The sequence below is a fragment of the Typopeltis vanoorti genome, chromosome 16, assembly GCF_054136105.1.
Source record: "Typopeltis vanoorti isolate ZY-2024b chromosome 16, IOZ_Tvanoo_1.0, whole genome shotgun sequence".
Classification (NCBI taxonomy): domain Eukaryota; kingdom Metazoa; phylum Arthropoda; class Arachnida; order Uropygi; family Thelyphonidae; genus Typopeltis; species Typopeltis vanoorti.
This window is the reverse complement of record NC_143564.1, coordinates 115,102,746-115,123,537: the sequence shown is the minus strand read 5'-3', so window position 1 is coordinate 115,123,537 and position 20,792 is coordinate 115,102,746. Positions and strand designations below refer to the sequence as shown.

Sequence of the window (20,792 nt, the reverse complement as noted above, 5' to 3'; positions counted from 1 at the left end):
AAGTGGTTTTGAATGGAGAACCTGTGGAACAAGTAAAACATTTCAGCTACTTAGGCACGATTTTTAGTGAAGATGGTAAATTAAATATGGAAATAGAGAATCAACAAAGCTGGTATGGTAGGAAGTCAATTGAATAAATTCATATGGAATAAGAGAGAAATTAGTCGGAACACTAAATTAGCTGTATACAAGACAGTATTCAAACCAGTTTTAACTTATGGATCTGAGAGCTAGGTCAGAAGTAAAACACTTGACCAAAGACTAGAGACCACAGATATGAGAGTCCTGAGAAAGATTAGAGGCATGAACAGATGGCATCAATGGCAATATCATATTAAAAACGAGGATATTAGGAAAGAACTTGACATTGTGAGCATCCAGGAATGCGTTAGCAGAGCTAATCTCAGGTGGTATGGTCACTTAAATAGAATGGGAAAGGAAAGATTAGCAAAACAAGTGTTCTCTGCCAGGTTGGCAGAAAAACGACCCAGAGGAAGACCAAGATATAGGTGGATCGATACGGTGCAAAGTGACTTAGACGATAGAAATATAAGATCTGATAATGTTGGAGTCTTGACAAGTAACAGACTGATTTGAAGGAAAATTGTAGATAAGAAGTTAGTAATGATGTAATTTTTTCATGTAGTAGTATCATATCCTGTACACCCCTTGAGGGTACATGGCAGGAATTTGATGATGATGATGGTCCAACTTCATTATATTCATTTTTTAGTTCAATGTTGCACTGGAGTTCAATTACTTCCATTTGTAATTCTTCGTCAACATTTTCAATATTAATTAAAAAAGGTGAACTGAATAATAATAAAATTTCATTTTCAAACTGGTTGAAATCAGAAAATCTTTTGTCAAATTCAATTTTCAATTCTTCAATTTGAGGAATGTACTTTTCAGCATCATTATTATTTTGAGAAATCAATTTAAGTGTAGTAAAGTGGGCTAAATTATTCTTTGCCAACTGTGTTTGCCAAAGATAGAGTTTTGCTAGAAATGACTTAATTGAATCATACATATGGCATACCAACTGTTCACATCCTTGCAGAGCAGTATTCAAGGTGTTTAAGTGGCTTGTCATCAACTAAAAAGGCCCAGACTTTGAACCAATCTTCATAGGTGAGCTGAGGAAATTTTCCTTTGGATGAAGTAAATGTGTCAATTTCTTTTAAGAGTCTAAACATTTTTTTTAAAATGACACCACGACTAAGCCACCTTACCTCCGCATAATATAGCAAACTACTGTATTGTGAATCCAATTCATCCAACAAAGCATTGAATTGTTGATGATTCAAGGCATGAAAGGATATCCAATTTACTGTTTTACTCATGACATGTTCCATCTTTAGTTTTTTAGCACAAAGTGACTCCTGGTGTATTACTTGCACAACATTTCCTTTTTCATTTGAAGATTTGTAACAAGTCCAATGTTAACACCAACAATAGCAGGAGTCCCATCTGTAGTTACACTTACCAATTTTGACCAGTCTGCGTAAGCTGCTTAAAGACTTTTCTCAATACATAAGTCATTTCCTGTCATTGTTCCTGACATAGGCACTATATCCAATAGCTCTTCAGTCACATTCATATCGTCATCAACGTCATGAATAAATATTGCTAACTGGGAAGTATTAATGATGCCTGTACATTCATCAACTGCAATGGAAAACGCTACAAAACTTTATTTTTTCACGCAATATATCTTGGAAGTTCTCTGCTATATCTTCAACATGCTCCGCAAATGTATTTCCTGAGAGGCTTATACTTTGAAATGCTTTCTTTTTTTCTAGACTTATGATTTTGACTGCACTTAAAATACAATTTTTAATAAATTCTCCATCAGTAACAGGTTTCAAAGCCCGAGCAAACAGGTTTCAAAGCCCGAGCAATTCTTTCACTTATGATGTAACTACATTTAAAAGCAGTAGCATCACTTGTTGTGATAACAGTCGTCCAGTTCATTTTTTAAATCTTTAAGTTCATCATCACGCATCTTTTCTGTATATTTATCACAGTTCTTATGGTTTGTTTCATAATGGAGTTTTATATATTCTTGGTGACATGGTGACACTTTGTCTACATATCAAAATGTTGGAGTATTTTTTACTTCCACAATTTTTCTTGAAAAGTTCTGCCTTCTTGATATATTTTTCTTTTTTTAACTTTAAATTCAGACATTGTTATGGGCAAAAAAAATACAAGTTATTGAGGTAACTTTTTATTAACACACTATCATATTACAATGGTAACCTGTAACTTATTGACATTGTATCATGTGCCTTAAAATCGCTATGTGACAAGTAACTTCCATTCAGTATTGCCAACATTTGATGATAGAAACATGGTACAAAGAATTATAGTAATAAGTTTTACTTTTGTTTAAAGCTGTCATAAAACATTTAGAAGTTTGAATTTTTTCTGTTTTAATCCCTGCAGGATGTTAGAAACATTAATTTTCAGAAAAGAAATCATTAAGGTTGTGGGGCAGATACGAAGTATTCGCAGGCTATATCTGGCCCACGGGCCGCCACTTTGTGACCCCCCCCCTGCTATAAAACTATGACAAAGTTCCAGAAAAGTCGAATATCATCAATGCTATGATGAAAAATATTCACTTACCGAACTCTGCACTACAATAAACATCCTCTGTTCCCTCTGAGTTTGCTGTAGTAGTCATCATAATCAATTTCCTAATAAATACAGGGTACTATGACCAGTGCCGTAACTAGCTTTTCATGTGCCCTGTGCAAGATTTCATTTTTAGTCCCCCCTTTATTTGGAAAAAATAAAAAATACGATAGAAATAGATCGGTTAATTTTAAACTTTAACCAAAAACATTATGGAATCAGTCTCCATAGTGGCAAAACTTAAAATATGAAAATATAATACTGATTATTTTTTTGATACCCCATTTCAGGCCCCCTTTGTCCTGAGTCTGTGCATCTGCCTAGTTACAGCACCGACTATGACTATTTAAGTCTCTTCTTCACCATACACCATTAGGGCACTATGGTGACAGTTCTAACATGCTCTCCAGGTGTTTCTGTCTTGGGATGGCTTAACAAAGGTGGAGAATGAAAGATTTACTGCATTTTCCTAATATTATCTATTATCCAGGTAATTCTAGGTCGCACTGGTGTTTTTTTACCTAAAATAGCACTATAGGACATGACCAGAAGTCAAGTCCTATAGCGCTATTTTAGGTAAAATGATCTGATTTAGCCATCGGAGCTGTTTTTCATGTATTTTAGTGATATTTTCTTGTGTTCTAGCAATGGAGCAGATTTTCCATCTAGTCTCATCTTTTGTTACATGTGCAATGTATGGTATCTTCAAAAGTTTGCTGTAGCACTTAATCGAGAAGGTCAATAGTCTATTCTCGTCTTCGTTTTGCAACGTCCAATTCTCACATCCAAATAATAAGATGAGTCAACAAGAGTATCGATGAGATAGTCTTGTAGTTAGCTATATTTTATTGTCCTTCCAAAGTAGCTGTAATCTCTGAAGAGCAACAGTTGCTTTAGGAATGCATGCTTTAATATCATGTTTATACTGGCCATCTCTGTGTTGTACACTTCCCAAGTAGGTGAATCTTTCAACTTCTTCCAATTTTTCATCATTAACTGATTGCTTGAAGATATTATTTTTGATTTGTAAATACTGACCATTAATCCATAATCACTAATCATAATCACTAAAAATCATGCCTAAGTAGCTAAAATGTTTTACTTGTTCTGTAGGTTTTTCCATTCACAATGCAGTTGATATTTTCAATGCTTCTGCCTATTTTCATTGTCTTGTTATTGCTGACCTTCATACCATATCTATAACAACGCTTATTCAATTTAGTCAGTGAATCTTGCAGACTTGTAGCGAATTTATTTAGAAGTATAACATCGTCCACATGAAGCAAAGAGCTGATATTAACATCTCCAATTTTGATATCAAGTTTAATACCACTTTCTTTCATAATGTGATCCATATAGATAATGAATAACAGAGGGGATAATGTACATCCTTATCTGACACCAGATTTAACATTAAACCATCTTCCTCTACTCCTTCAATTCTAACTGCTGACTTACAACTCAAATAAAGACTAAGTATTGCTTGGTATAATGCCCCATTGACACCATATAACTGTAGCATTTTGAATAGCTTCTCTCTCTCTCTCTCTCTTGGCACCTTGTCATATGCCTTTTCCAGATCTACAAAACTTAAATACAGATTGTTATATTCCCATGATTTCTCAACTATATGTTGTAAAGTGAAAACCTGATCCTGACAGCCTATATTTCTCAAGTATACTTGTGTAAATCTTACTAGGAACACTCTATAGAGAAATACCTCTTAATTCTCACATTCAGTTTTATTTCCCTTTTTATATATGGGTACTATGAGAGCTCTACTCCAATCATCTGAATTCGTCCCTCTGTCCAGGCCTTCTGAACTATGCAGTGCAGCCACTGCAAGACTTTTATACCGCCATACTTGAGCATTTTTGGTCGAATATCATCTACTCCATTGCCTTTCCACATTTCAGGCCTTTGATGACTTTTTGTACTTCAAGTATGGATATGTATTCCTGACTGCATGCCTGGTCAGTGTTTTTTACCACTGTGTTGTCATCACTGCTTGTTTCATTTAGCAGTTTTTTGAAGTAATTACTCCATACTTCAAGGATATCTTTTTCTCCAGTTTTCATGTCACCTTTAATTATCTCTAATTCTTTTTACAGCACTCTTTCTTCCATTTCTGAGCTTCTTCAACAACCTAAAGAATATCTTACAACCTTCTTGATATTTATTTATCTTCTATGTTCTCCAAAGTCTTCCCATGACTTTTGTTTAGCTTTCTTACATTTGTCTCTGTATTCTCTAAGAGCACAAGCTGACTTATTTGCCAGGAATTTCTGATATGCTTTCTTCTTTTCCTTCACTGCCTCTTTAACTTCCTGTGTCCACCATGGAGTTCTGATTTTTCTATCCTTGCAGACAACTGCACTGCAAGTCGCTCAGGCTGAATCGATCAATGATTTCTTCAGGACTTGCCACTTTCTAATATACACTATTTTAAAACAAGCACACTGTCCCCCACTCAGTGAAGATTTGGTTACAATTAATTGATTAATTACAGTATTCAAAGTTATCCTACAACTATTTGCATTGGTCCAATTAAGAGTGTATAGCACATCAGTGCTATACGCTCTTAAAACTTTCATATATCAATAAAAAATGCAATCATACGGTCAAACTGACGTGAATTTTGTAGCATGGGTTGCATAAGTCGTGGCAGCACACCCAAGCAACACCACTGATATATATATATATAGGCAGTACACTGTAACATGACTTTCTAAAAGCAAAATCAGGTGCAGTATTTATTTAAGATATGAATTTTCCTCGAATTTTAGTCTTTAATTATGGGTTATATGACAAGATGTTAACAAAAAGTGTAGAAGGATAAACGTGGAAGGAACAAGCTGGTTGAGAAAGGACTTCATTCTTAATTTAATAGTCAGGAAGTCATGGGCATATAACAAGTATTGCAAGAATCTGTCTGGAAACTTACCATTTTATTATATGCAAAATACAAATAAAAGATACAACTCAGACATTACACAGAACAATATATAACCTGTATGCAACCTCTAAGTCAGCAGTCAGAACTAAGGATATGTACATGTAGTCATAACATGTACAGGGCAATGGTGTAAAATACAATGAAAGAAGAGTGCAGACACTGTTATTCATCATTTATATGAATCATATTATTAAAGAAGAAAAGTGGCATTACACTTAATATCAAAAGTGGAAATATTAAATGTTACTTCCCTTTGTTAATAATAATAATAAATACTTAAATATTTCAGATATCTGGTATGAAATTCAGCAATTAAAAAAAAAAGACAAAAACAAAGAAAATAGGTAGAGACATAAAAAATGCATCATCAATACAGAACGTAAATTCAGAATGAGTAAAACATTTCAATTATTTAGGCACAAAGTTTAGTGAAGGTTACAAATTAAATGCAGAAAGAACAGAACATAAAGAGCTTGTTAAGAGCAAAATTTACCTGAAGAATAAACTAGCAATATAAAAGACAGGGTTTAAATTGATTTTATCTTATAAATCTCAAAGCTAGATGAGAAATAAAACACGTAATCAAAGATACAGTTAATAGTGCCAAAAAAGATCTGATGAGCTGCTAAAATCTTAAGATTCCTACATAAAGTTCTGAGGTAGCAGATATGCCAGCAGTACATATATTTTGTGTACTTTTATCCCTAGGAAATGTCAGTGTAACGAGTCATTGGAAGTCATAAGTCATAAAAAAAGGCATTTTTACATATTACTTATTGAAATAGAACAAAGTATAATTAATTAGGTAGTAATTTCCATGTGGTTTCTTGGCATTTGCAATAATCTGTGATAATGAATACACAAACTCTAGCAACTAATGGGGCTTGTTGACTTTGTCCATGATTTAACATATGGTATACTGGATTACAGGAACTCAGGTCATTCCAACAAAGTGATAATAAAGGCTGCCATATATTTATCTGTTAAGTTTGCTCTTTTATCAGTATAAATAATATTCATAGAAAAAGATTGAAGGGGGGGGGAAGAAAAAGCTTATTCTGGTTCTGCAGAATAATGCCAGTCATGTTCATAATTTGTTTGCTTTCCTCACTGTTTATGGATTAAGAAGATTTTTTAGTTTAATGCCATTCTTAATTAATGAATTTTCATAGTCATGAAAATCCATTAACTACAAAAATGTATTTAATTCATGCATTTCCCCATCCCCCTCTGATTTAGCAATTAAGATAACAGCCATGATAGAGTTCATTCTTAATGAATTCCTGGTATTATGGGTACGGCTGATAATAATGTGCAAATACATACTATGAAAATTCTTATTTAAGCACTTATGCATTATTAAACATTACCTGGCTTAGTTGGGACTTTTGGAATTTTAAGAGATTGAGGTACTTTATCACCAATAACTTCTACACACTCACATGGGAAGAAGCCAACCTAATAGGAAAAAATGTGGAAATATGAGTAAAGTTGAATTTTTTTCAGATTATATTTTATATCTCAATAAAGTGTAGCTGTTAAAAAAAAAATTTTTTTTTTAAAAAGCTGAACAATTTATTAATGATTAAGGCTTCATTTATTTAACTACAATTTTGTTTTAGATGCAGCAAACATAATCTGTATTTATATTTAACAAAATTATTATCAAGAAATGACTATGGTTTTGTCAGTCCTCAAAATAATGCTGATGATGGCAACTTTAACTAGAAAAGTGAGATAGTAACCAATCTGTGAATGAGGCATAAGCCACTTCTAAAATCCAATACAGCAACAATCATGTATTATTATAGCTTCTAAACTACTAATGAATAATACAATATATACATATGCTAATTTTTGGTAGATCAAGATATAAGTTCAAAAATGAAAAATATTTAATGAAATGAAAAAGGAAGAAAAAATGTTCAGAACAGAAATAATACATGTTAATATTTCCCAGGCCACAAAAAAGGTCTAAAACTATAGAAACTACACAATTTATATTAACTTATCAAGACTTATATGTGTATACTCATTAAGAAGGAAATAAAAAAAGCTAATTTTACCATTTAATTTATTTATCCATCTTATATACAGTATCAACATTTCAAGGAAATCAAGTTTGAATTTTAAGAAACCATTGTAAAAAATTAACCTTATCAAATTAAGCCATTAATGCTCAAAACTTCAAATAAGGATCTAGTAATATTTATTTATTACCAATAGCAGGATTGCAACCAACAGTTTGCAATCCTATTTTTACCTGAATTGCACTTCCAGTAAATAAGTGCAATGCATTACCACCTCCAGGGAGTTCAGTGACTCATCGAACTCCCTGGAGGTATAATGCAACAGCGAACTGCATCATCTACACCAACACCATCTACTGCCCACAACCACCACTAGTATTTTCACAGACAATCACAAACATCCATGCCCATGGTGGGATTTGAACCTGCAACCTTTTGGCTGGAGAGCAGATACGCTAACCACGCAGCCAACCAGGCCGGTTATCCATATGTATCCAAATATACGTCACTGAGGCTGTCATTAAGATTAAGATAACAAATACAGTACTAAATTAACACTCATTCAGAATCATTTAAAGAAACTTTTCAAGATTTGTTCAAAATACCAAAAATTGTACTAAAACTCAAAAAGCTACAAAGAAATTATAACCGAATATGATTTTGAAAAAACAAAAGCAAAAACACTTGTCTCAATTGAAGAGAATCTTGCCTCTAGCTTTCTTCCTAGCATATTATAATTTGATAGCATGACAAAGCTGACATAACGAGGCAAAATAAAATCTTAAAGCTTAAGTGATATTTATGTATACATATATGAAAGCAGACCCTGACTTACGTAAATTTGATTTATTAAATAAATTATGTAAATCCCTCCACTAAAATTCAATATATAGTACTGTATGATCGAGTTCCATTTCTCACGCTATCACGTATACAACAGATGAATCTGTTTAAGTTTGTTAAACTGCAAAGCAGCATGCAATGAGCGAATTTTTGATGCACAAAAAATGTGAGAGCTACTGAAATTCATTGCATGATTACAAGGGTTTTATAGCAAAGCACCTGTAGATGTGATTATTATGGTTTGTTGGCCAAAAAATGCAAATGATTTCTGTAAGCAAAATATAGAACGGTTAATCAGAGAAAAAAAAATTAGACTGGTTTAGCATGAGTTGAATCATTATAGAATTGGATTACAATTACTATATTTACTCGAATATAACTCGCACTTTTCCCCAAAAAATTAAAGTTAAAAAATCATGGTGCGAGATATATGTGGGGATTGTTGGAAATCAAAGTTTTTCAGGAAAAAATTAAATTCAACATTTATAATTAAATTCTTAGTATTCATTACAATTTATAATCCAGAGGTGAGCGACTAAGATAATAGCGAGTCTATGGAATGAACCATATGAGAACAGGTTGAAGATTTGTGGGTTCCAGAAATTAGTTGATAGGTGGAAAAGGAGAGATATGATTGAGACATTCAAATTGCTAAAGGGTTTCTATAGGATTAATTCAGAGGATATTTTTGAGATCAGGACTGGTGGTGGCAGAACTAGGGGACACCTATGGAAGCTGGGCAAGAGTGTGGTTAGCAGGGGTGTTAGAGCTGGGTTCTTTACTTTTAGAGTGGTAAATGAGTGGAATAAGCTGCCAGAGTCTGTTGTGGGTGCTATGATGGTGAGCGAGTTCAAGGCAAGGTATGATAGATACTGTGAGAATGTCGTATAGTTGTGTGGACATGATGTTTAGGGCCTCCCTGGAGTCGCCCGTAATAATAATAATAATTACTCACAATATTTATAATATTAATGCATTTAAATTTTAATTATCAACATTATTTACATGATTTTAATTATTTTGATAATTTTGTTGATAATTTTAATTATCAACATTATTTACATGATTGGCAGGTCATCTTCCTCACGATATATTTGAATCTTTAGCGACAATGCTTCTGTAATTAAATTAAAACAAACAGTTTCATTATTACTTTCCCTTTTATAATTTTGGAGTCATAAGATCACCATGCTTTAAAAATACTGAAAATGGGTATGACTTAACCAAGACTATTATTTGCTATCGCTACTTCCAGTCTTGCATATGATTGGTGTGGTTATTAACACAAGATCGCATGACTCAACAACAAAGGCAAGCTGACGATTGTTGAGTTGAAATTAATGTTGCCAATTTAGCTCTTCTGGAGCTAGATATAGCTCCTTTTTTTCTTCCCTAGCTCCAAAAATTTGAATCTAGCACCTAGCTCCAAATCTAGCTGCTTCAGAACTTGTTTCAGCTCTTTTTAGTTGTTTTTATAACCTAGTTTTAAAGAAATTGTTTTAAAAGTTTTCCAGATATTTGCATTTGATAAAGAATCGTATTGTACATTTGGTGCGAGTATCATACACAATTCAAATGTGCGATGACATCAGTCAGTCACGTGACCCAACAGTCTGCCATTTTGTCGCCTTGAAGTTGACAGCACCACTACAAGTTAGTCTGTAGTACAGTGGTAGCTACAATGAGTGGGAAGTTTTCAAAGACTGATCGTAATTCATTGCAGTAAAGAGTTGTATATCCTTCTTCAAAAATGAGCAAAGAGACAAAGCTTACAAGCAAAAATTCAGGAGGGAGTGGTTGTAAATGAGAATGTTTGGTAAATGGCTATGTGAAGTTCCTGGTGATGCCACTGTAAGTTTTGCAAATGTGATATAGCTGCTAAATATTGTCAGCTTGTAAAGCATAGTGAAACTAAGAAAAATAATCATGCTGCAGTTCCATATACAGCTGTTCCTATTATAAATATGCTTGTGAAGAAGTCTGATGAGCCAGCAAACTTTGAAGGCGGCTTAGCATTATTTCTTTGTTGTCACTCATCATTCAACAGTTGCGATCATCTAGTAGATCTTTGCAAAAATATCATCCCAGACAGTCAAATTATGCCAACCAAGTGCTCTGCAATTGAAAAGAATATTCTAAGTGAGCATTTTGGCAAAGATCTAATTGCAGACATTGGAGATGAAAATTTCAGCTTGCTAATAGATGAATCGAATGATATCACAGTGAATAAGATACTGTGTGAATGTTGAATAGCTGTTCTTGACATGATGTTGGGCCTCCCTCGATGAGTCTAAGGACTCCTTGGAGTTGCCCGTAATAATGATAATAAGATTTTAGGAATGGCCATGGTTTATTATAGCAAGAAATTAAACAAAATTATGCATACATTTCTGAGCGCAGTGGTTCTAGAAAAGCGTGATGCTAGTGGTATTGTGGCTGCACTGAAAAAAGAGCTCTTGACCAAGAAACTGGACATTAAAAATATCATTGCAATTGGCACAGACAACGCTAGTGTTATAGTTGCTGTCAATAATGATGTTTATGAACAACTGAAGGCATATATTCCTTCCTTAATTTTAATTAGATGTGTATGCCATTCATTAAAACTGGCAACTGTCTCACACGTGTGCAGAATCTCTCCCAAGAAAATTAGAATTTTTAGTTGCCAAAATGAATAAGTGGTCTTCACATTCTTCTTCAAGACAAGCAGCATACAAACAGCTGTTTCAAACTATCAACGAAAATGATGCTTCTCTGAAAATTGTAAGGAACTGTACAACAAGGTGGCTCTCCATTGAACTTGCAGTAGACAGAATTCTCAGCCAGTGGTTGGAATTAAAAACTCACTTCGAAGTCGTGAGTATGACTGAAAAATGTTACAAAGCTCAAATTTTGTGAGAGATGTACAAAAATGAAAGGAATCTGTTGTACCTTTTATTTTTGCATCCTGTTCTAGTTCAAGTTCAGCGAGTTAACAAAATTTTCAAATCTAACCAGTGCAGATAAGACGAGATTATTTGAAGATTTTTCTCGTTTGATTCACTCTATTGCTAATATGTTAGTGCTACCATCATCCACAGTCAATCCTCTAGAGTCAGAGATGGATGACTATTTGGATCCTAAACCAAATCTTGGTTACAGATTTGAAAGAAAAATTTCAGAGTTGATAATACAAAAGAAAATAACACAAAATGAGCAAAATCTTAGAAATAGAGCAAGACAGTTTCTTCTTGGTCTCTTCAAACAGCTTAAGCAAAGGTTGCCTGAAAACTTGAATATTTTAAGAATGATCTCTTCATTTTCTGTTGACAGTAACCCTAAAACATATAAAAGAACTTGTTACTTCCATCTTAGAATAATGCTGAGAACAGAAAAAGATGTTACTGCTGCTGAATACCAGTACAATACTATCCACTTAAATAAATGGACAAATATAGGAAACACTGAGCTATTCTGGACTGAAGTACAAAATACAAAGATGCATCCGGAATGAATCCATTTAAAGAAATTGCTCAGCGTGCAATAAATTGATTAATATTGTCAAATTCTAATGTGGAAATTGAAAGAATTTTTAGTTCCATGAATGTAGTTAAAACTAAATTAAGAAACAAGATGAAAATGCTCATGCTGACAGATATTTTGTCAGTCAAATATAGCCTCAGGTGTAACAACAAGTGCTGTACAGACTATCATTTACCAACATCTACACTGAGTAATATTGAAACAATGGCCACATATAATAAAGCTGAAAATCTAAGTGAAAACGTGGATGAATTAAACACAGAAACCACCTGGAAGATGTCTTCAGCCACTAATATGCAAGTATCACTTCAACTTGAATAAAGTAACTAACTAAAAAACTGAAAAGTATCATCAGCTACTACTTCTAAAATTTTAGCTTCAAATTTTTATTTATAACTCCATCATGTGACTAGCAAAATAAAACAGAGAATGAAAGTTTGTTGCAGTTTGTTATTGATTCACTTCAGTGTTACCAAAGGGAAAAAAAACAGTGCTTTACTTCACAATATTGTGACTAAGGATGAAAGTTGAATCATTATGATTCCAAAATAAAGATTTAGTCTAGGGAATATCCCCAATCCTACCTCAACAACCTCCCCCCCCCAAAAAAAAAAAAAATTAAAAAAATAAATAAAACTCAATCTTGTGTCAAAAAATCCACTAGCCTCTTTTGGAAGAGCAAAGGTCATTCACCAAGACGCATGGTGAAAGAGATGGCAATTTGCAAAACTGTGTGAAGACCTTGAAAAAGCTGAGGAAAAGAAACAGCTATTGATTTTACAAAAGCACAGCAATTCAAAGGCGGTACATGAGCATGTTCACTTCAATGGATATCCAAGAGATCAGTTTTGATGTCACAGAACATCCTTTCTACAACCTTGCCTAGGCACCATCACATTTCTATTTCTTAACTAAAGTTACATATCAAAGGTGATGATGAAAGAACAAGTCAGAGCAGAGATGCAAAAAGATTTCGAAAACAACCTGAAAAGTTTTATTATTACAACTAAAATCTTGTTACACATGGAGGAAAATTTATTCAAGGAGGAAAGGAGATGCAGTTGATGTTTTGTGTTTTACTTCATCAACACATTTATTTTGGTGGAAAGCTATCACAATGAAGACATTAATTTCAGAAGACTCAACATATATGTCAAAATAGATCTGTATTTCAGAAAATCTAAACTGCACATTTCAATAATGTGCTGGTCTTTGGCTCTAATAATACTTTCTAGTCTTCTTAGTATACCCTCCACCAATTTGTAATCATACCACTAAGTATTCTGCACTATTTTTTTTTCATGACTATGTCCAGCCATACTGATTGCACTGGTCTGTTGCAAACTCCGTTGTATTCCATGAAGGCCAATTGATGCTTTTCATGCTATTTCCTCGAGCCATACCACATGATATACTTGCAATATGATATAAGTGTTGTCCTGTGGAAAGAGACTAAATTGTTCTAAAAATGCCACGATGAAAGAAATATTTGTATCATATATTTGTCCCTGTTCGGGCAATCTTCTTTGCTAATAAAGGTAGGTCAATTGGTAGAGCCTCTGCTACTAATGGCTCACGCAAAAAGTTAAGCAAGTTTGAGTGTGGTTAGTAGTTGGAAGGGGTTCAATGGTGTTGGCACACGCTCCCTCGATGAGTTTTTAGACTCCCTGGAGGTGTCAAATAATAATAAAATCTAGATTCATTTTCCGAGTGAGGTGCCAAAGACTTCCAACAAAATGCTGCTTATGTATTAATGGCCAAAGTATATTGAAGATATTGTTAAAAGTGTTGTTAATTTTTTTTTTTTTTTTATGTTGCTCCAACCCATGAAAGGTTATTTACAAACCTATGGTACTTGTACCATGAGTGGGATATGAATTTCTTTTTCTATTTTTATTAATTTTATATATTTTTTTAATTTATTTTTTTACAAGTTCGAAAACACTACTCTAGAGATCAAACATGGAACTTTTTCAAGTCACTTTAAGCCTCCAATAAGTGGAGCAGTAGTCTCACACCAAGAATGAAATTCACCTCCCACCTAAAAAAAGTGTTTAAAAAAGTTTTAAAAAAATTGTTTCATTAAAACACTTAAAGTACCATTGCACCTCCAAGCTAAAAAATTGTTATTACATTCTAATACAAGAGTATAAGATAAATTATTGAGACTGCAAAATTTTATGTTCACTAAAGCCTAAAAAGATAAACCACTGATTAATGTTCACTCAAAAGACATACACACAGATGGAGAGAGAGAGATCCATGATGGTATACCCGAGCCCTTCGGTTGGAAAGAAATTACAGGTAACCCTCATATAACGCAGTACTTATACAATGCCGTTTCGATATAACATGGTCTACAAATTGTAGTATCCCTTGTTCAACGAGGTTTCGATATAATGCTGACTGCAAATTGTAGTAACCCTTGTTCAACACGGTTTCGATATAATGCTGACTGCAAATTGTAGTAACCCTTGTTCAACGCAGTTTCGATATAAATCAAAACCGCGGTCTGCAAATTATAATAACCATTTAAAAACATGGTCTGCAAATTGTAGTAACCCTTTATCTTTTCATATATTTTTCACTGTGCGACTTAAAAACAGGTAAGATCTTTCTAAGCAACAAATACAAGATGTTAGATATAGGCAGTATTCAACTCTAAGCATAAAAATAGTCTTCTTGAATGGCAAGTAACATCAAGTAGAGTAATGTTGGGAAATATCAGAATGGGGAAATAGAGGATGAGACTTGAGATATTTGTGCCTATAGTCCCACATAAGGTTCTAATAATGAAGAAGAGGTATTTTCTGAGACACTAGAGAAGGCACCTGACAACAAAAAAAAGAAAAGTTGGTCCTTGTTAGAGATCTAAACAGAAGAGTAGGAAATGATAACCAGACATATAGAAATGTTTTCGGAAAATTTGGAAAAAGAACGAAGCTAATACCTGCTAGATTTCTATTCAGAACATGAACTAGTCATTACTAACACTATATTCCAACATAAAGATATGCACAAATTCAAGTGGAGAAAAATTCCAAGAAATAAGTCTTATTAATTAATCTCTATCATCAGTAATCTATGTTACTGATGATAGAGATAGGTTTTCAGAACACAAGAATGTATACAGAGAATATGAAATGGGAAGTAATCACCGTTTAGATTTGAGCAGGATATATTTGAATATCATATTGGAATATGAGATCTCATAATTGGAGTCTTCACATATGAAGGATTAATTTGGAAGAAAGTTTTCAACAGGAAGTTAGTAGTGATGGAATTTTTCATGTAGTTTCCCGTACATCTCATGAGATATCAGGAATTTGTTGATGCTATTTCATCATCACAATCATTGGGGCATATTCAGGGATATAATATGCGAATTATGATGTGCACAAAAACAAGAAAAAATAAGTGAAAGGTATTAGATTAAAAGCCTAAAGTTCTGTGTGGAAAGAGAGGGGGAGAAATCAAACTAGAAGATCTGACATGTACATTTGGAAAAACAGAAATATATCTGCCATCACAATTATGGTCAAATCTACCTTGGAACACCATATACATGGAACTGAGGAGGAGAGAGAAACTACTGATCCTTCATTGCAGTAAACAAACTTTTTTTTTTTTTTTTTTTTTTTGGAAAACAGCAATAGATCACCCAACTTCAATAATGATATGTAAAACTTCAAAATAAGGGGAAACTATAATTCTTGATCAGCTGTTCATCAGCCAATGCTATCTACAAGTGCCCACAGAGAGTGCACCTCATAGGACATTTGACTTTCAATCTAACCTCTTCCACTTGTGTCTTATGTTGTTTGTGTACACATTACAATTCTTATATTGTATTCCCAAAGATGTATCCATGACAAAATATTTCAAATCACTAAACCATTAATTCATTCCAAATGCTGTCTTTCTTCATTCATTAAACCTTAATGACTTTTGCAATCTAATTTGAATGCGAGAGGTTGATTAAAAAAATTCTAGCTATCTTACTAGTCCTTACCTAAAATCCTTAATTGTTGTCCCTTCCCTTATATAAAGAGGGAAGTAACGTGTACATATAAAAGTAACTTCACTACAAAAATTGAAAGCCCAAACTAGATATAAAGTAGCAACATTTCTGGAGGAAATGTAGCTACCTTATTAGAAATGCACATAACCAGAGCTGAGGTTTTTATTTCTATGACTCCCAACATAGTAAAGGTATTTGTACATACCATAGGTAGCACAAAGATTTTTTCTATTTTTTTAATTAATTTTATTTATTTATTTATATATATATATATATAGAGAGAGAGAGAGAGCCTCCATAGCTCAGTCCGTATAGACAAAGTCCTTTAGTCAGAAAGACCTGGGTTTGATTCCCTTCCATGACATGAGGAACCTTTATCTGGTCTCTCTTTCGACTAAAGGTGAGTTAGCCGGTCTCAAACGAAGGTAGAGGGTTTTTCATCCCTCAGAAGAGGCAAACTGGCCCCATGAACACTAGCATCTACAGGCATAGGATACCCCTGGAATAAGAATTGACTGACCTATTCCATGGAATTTCCGGTTTCGAATCGTAAAAGGCCACTGGGCCTAATATGTAAAAGGAAGAAGAAGAAGGTGTGTGTTCATTTATTTATTTTTTTGCACCATCTGGAAATACTATTCTAGGGACCAAACATACAACTTTTTCAAGCCACTCTGGCCCTCCAATAAGTGGAGCATCAGTCTCACACCAGTTGATGACATTCATCTCTACCCATAAACAAATGTCGACACTCACAGCAAGATTCAAACCCACAGTCCACTGACTGGAGAATGGATATGCTAAATACTCACTCCTATATGCTAAATGGATATGCTAAATACACCTGGTCAGTCAACCAGGCCACCAAAGTTACAGATGGGATGTATTCTGAGCTACACATGGAGCTCCCAAATGAACTTGTTCATCCCATATTCAAAATGTCTATCACTGCTGTTTCTTAATAATGTTTTCAATAAATAAGTGCATTTAAAATACCATCTTTTTTGTGGAAAGCATACATTTCTTATGAAAATACAAAGAAGACAGAAAACATTTATACCTGAAATCCTTTCTTCCCTCTCCACCAGGAAGATTCTTCAGGTGGAGGCATGTCAATCACAGATATTATATCTCCAACCTATAATCAAACCAGTAATGCACACTATGAATGAAAAAAGAGATATATCTTATCTAAGATAATATTATATTAATTTGATACATCTCTATATTATTTTCTTCTGTTCTTAACCATCTTATCAAATTTAGTCTAATAAAATTATGAAAAAACAGCAGAAATAATTCACTAACTTTCAGAAAATTGACATGTTCACTTGACCAATTAAGAGATTAAAAAACCTGAGGGATCTAAATTAACTACCTGCTGCCAGTTGGAAAAATTGCAGTTTTCTGAAACTGCAATAGAAAGTTAGCTTGAATCAAGTTTTTCAAGAATAACTTTTCCCATTTATACTTTGTGATCTGGTATCAATACCCATTTTGCATATTCCATAAATATCAAATTTTGCATTATCACATATTTCACAAATCTCACCACAGAAATAAAATCTACAAAAGTTATTTTTAAATGCAGTATCATATTATGCTGCAATTATTTTTGCACTGCTTCTTTTGTAGGTTGTCAAACTGTAGAAAGTGTTTCTGCAGTCAGCATGCAAAGTAGAAGCCATTTCTTGTAGATAAGCTTACACATTGGTAACACATGACTATTAAATTATTTCAGGAAATTACAACATATACTAAATATTAATTAAAATAAAACTTTAATCAATACTTCCTATATTTTGGCAATGTAACATTGCCATCTTCATGGGAACATAAAACTATAATAAGTGCATGCAGGCACTAACAACGAGCAAATGTGGCCAAAGAGAGTAATTAATTGTTCCTAGAGTCATAAAGGTACCCCCCTAATGGGATAAATTGGGTTGTCTTGACTGTTGGGCTGATGTTCTCATGATGCAAGCCTCCTAAATTTGGGGCAGTCTCATAGTCAAAGTAGAAGCCTTTATTTTAGCATGAACAGTAAGAGAGGAGGAGGAGGGAAATCTTTCCAATACACCAAACTGAAAGAAACTTTTCACTTTTAATATAGAACAGTTCAATTTCATTTTCCACAGCAGAATCTGCATCAAACACTGAATTGGATGTTTAGGGATGAATGTCCATAACATTTGCCACAAATTACATAGCATTTAAACCAGCTTTTCAATATATCTGAATTCACATCTCTTTAGAAATAGAGCTTGTTGTGAGTAAGTGGTATAAACACCAAGAGTGAGACCAATATTCCCCCAATAACCACCAACATTCAGGTGATTTTTAGCTACTTTTAGAATTGGCCTACCTTTGATATGCATACAAAATGTTGCTGAGGTGCAGCATTGTTAAAGCCCAACAACAATCAATAAATCTCTGCTATTTCTTTCAGTGGTGCAGTGTATAAAAGCAAGAAGAACTGCTCTCTTTCTCTCTCCTGCTTTAACATGTTGTGAAGATTTCAATCACAAACTAAACTTGCCATACAGGTGGGGCCCATTTCTTAAGAATTGTGAAGGATTGGAGTTTACTTTTCTATCAAACTAAAACTTGTAGTGATTATCACAACCAATACAGATAAAAGCATTTAGCAAATAATCTTGCATGATTTTTCACAAATAGAAGGATATAATTTTCATTCCCCTATAATCACTGCTATTAAACCAGCAGCATTAATAACTGGATTCAGCATTGCTGAGCTTCATTAACAATAAATGCTTCTTGAAATCCATTTTACCAGCATGCTGAGCGATCAGCTTTCATACTGGTCATTTAATAAAAAATCTCTTCCTGCCTGACTGTAGCTAGCACTGATTGTTCATGGAAATTTCTAAAGCTCTTAGTAATGGAAACAGCAAAAACTTTGTTTATTATGTTGGAAAATTCATATCGTAACATTCACTGATTTTAGGCCATATGATCTTAGACTTCACAAAGTCTTCACATAAGACTTTGTGAAGACAAAAGTGATTTTGAAGCATCAGATACCCTCTCCATAAAAAAAGAAGATATCTGACTTGATTAACATTTTTGTTTCACACAAATATAAGAAAATAGAGAACAGGAAGAAGGTCAATTCATTTTTCTTGGCTATACAAGGGTGGTCTGAAAAGTTCTTGGCCTCGACCATTGATGGCAACACTATTGGAACGATTTTTTTTTTTCTAAGTTGGTACATCTATCATAAGCATCCATGTGAAATTGCAAGTCATTCTATCAAATAGTTTGTTTTATACAGCTGTCTGAAGCAAAAGTGTTGTCTGTATTCCTTGAAATGGATAACATTGAGTATCGTGCAGTTACAATATTCTTTGTAAAAGAAGGTTTACAGTCAAAAGAAATTCATTCGACGTTCATAAACGTTTATGGGTACTATTCTCCTTCATTTTCGACAATTAAGACCTGCTGAGTTTAAACATTGCCGTACTAGCCTTGAAGATGATCCATGTGAAGGACGTCCAAAAAATGATTTCTAGTTCATTGATCAAGTGCATGATATGGTATTGGATGACTGCCAAGTCAAAGTGCATGAAATTGCTGATACTATAGGCATTTCTAAAGAACGTGTAGCATATATTTTGCATGAAGAATTGCAGATGAAAAAGAAAGCTCTGCGCAAGATGGGTGTCGCACTTGCTCACAGCAGATCAAAAACGCACTCGCATGAAAATCTCTGAACAGTGCTTGGAGCATTTTAACAAGAATAAAACTGATTTTGCACGTCGATTTATTACTATGTATGAGACTTGGATTCACCATTACACACCAGAATCCAAACAGGTCAAAACAGTGGCCAGAAGCCGGTAGTTCAGAAGACAAAGTTGGTTCTATCAGCAGGAAAGGTCATGGCATCGGTGGTTTGGGATAAACAAAAAAATTAATAAACAAAATGCTAAAGGCATTTTGTTTATTAATTATCTTGAAAAGGGTAAAACAATAACCAGGGAATATTATTCCGATCTTTTAACAAGACTAGACAAAAAAATTCGTGAGCAAAGACCTGTTTTGCAGAAGGAAAAAAATCATCTTTCATCAGGACAATGCACCTGCCCACAAAGGTGTTTTTGGCAATGGGAACATTAAGGGATCTGCACTATGAATTGTTGGACATCCACCCTATTCCCCAGATTTGGCTCTCTCTGACTTCTATCTCTTCCCAAAACTAAAAATACTAGTGGTGGTGGTCGACAGTAGATAGCATTGGTGTAGTTGCAGGATTGAGTGGTGGAGACAGAGTTGTAGAACAGGTACCCTCTCTCAGTGAGTTCTTGGACTCCCTGGAGGTGTCTAATAATAATAATAATAAAACTCTTCCTTGCTGGTCAGCGTTTTTCTTTGAATCAAGAGGTAATTGCAGCTGTAGAGTGGTATTTTGCAGATCTTACTGAAAACCACTACAGGGATGGGATAATGGCACTGGAGCATCGCTGGAATAAATGTATCAGTCTTAAGGGAGATTATGTTAAAAAATAAAAATAATTTTGAAATTATAAATTCATTGTTTCATTGTTAGTACGAGAACTTTTCAGACCACCCTCGTACATAGGCATAAAACTTCCCTGGAACACTCATCATCATTCCTGATATGTCCCTGGGGGGGGGGGGGATATATGATGTAAAATCTTGTATAGAAAGATTTCTGTATAAAATTCTTTCTATAGGCCTAAAACTTCCCTGGAACACTCATCGTCATTCCTGATATGTCCCTGGTGGGGGGGTACAT

The 20,792-nt window shown here is 33.9% G+C and overlaps 1 protein-coding gene across 2 annotated transcripts in view; it reads right to left on the bottom strand.

The window, feature by feature from the left end:
* LOC150098277 (uncharacterized) overlaps nt 1–20,792 on the bottom strand; it is a 188,190-nt gene that overhangs the window by 146,427 nt on the left and 20,971 nt on the right. For both annotated transcript variants that reach the window (XM_090406100.1, XM_090406099.1), the window contains exons 2-3: nt 17,073–17,150; nt 6,967–7,054 (exon numbers count right to left, since the gene is read on the bottom strand). In XM_090406100.1, the coding sequence (XP_090262226.1) occupies nt 6,967–7,054; nt 17,073–17,123 (139 nt within the window). In that variant the 5' untranslated portion in view covers nt 17,124–17,150. The remainder of the gene's footprint in view (nt 1–6,966; nt 7,055–17,072; nt 17,151–20,792) is intronic.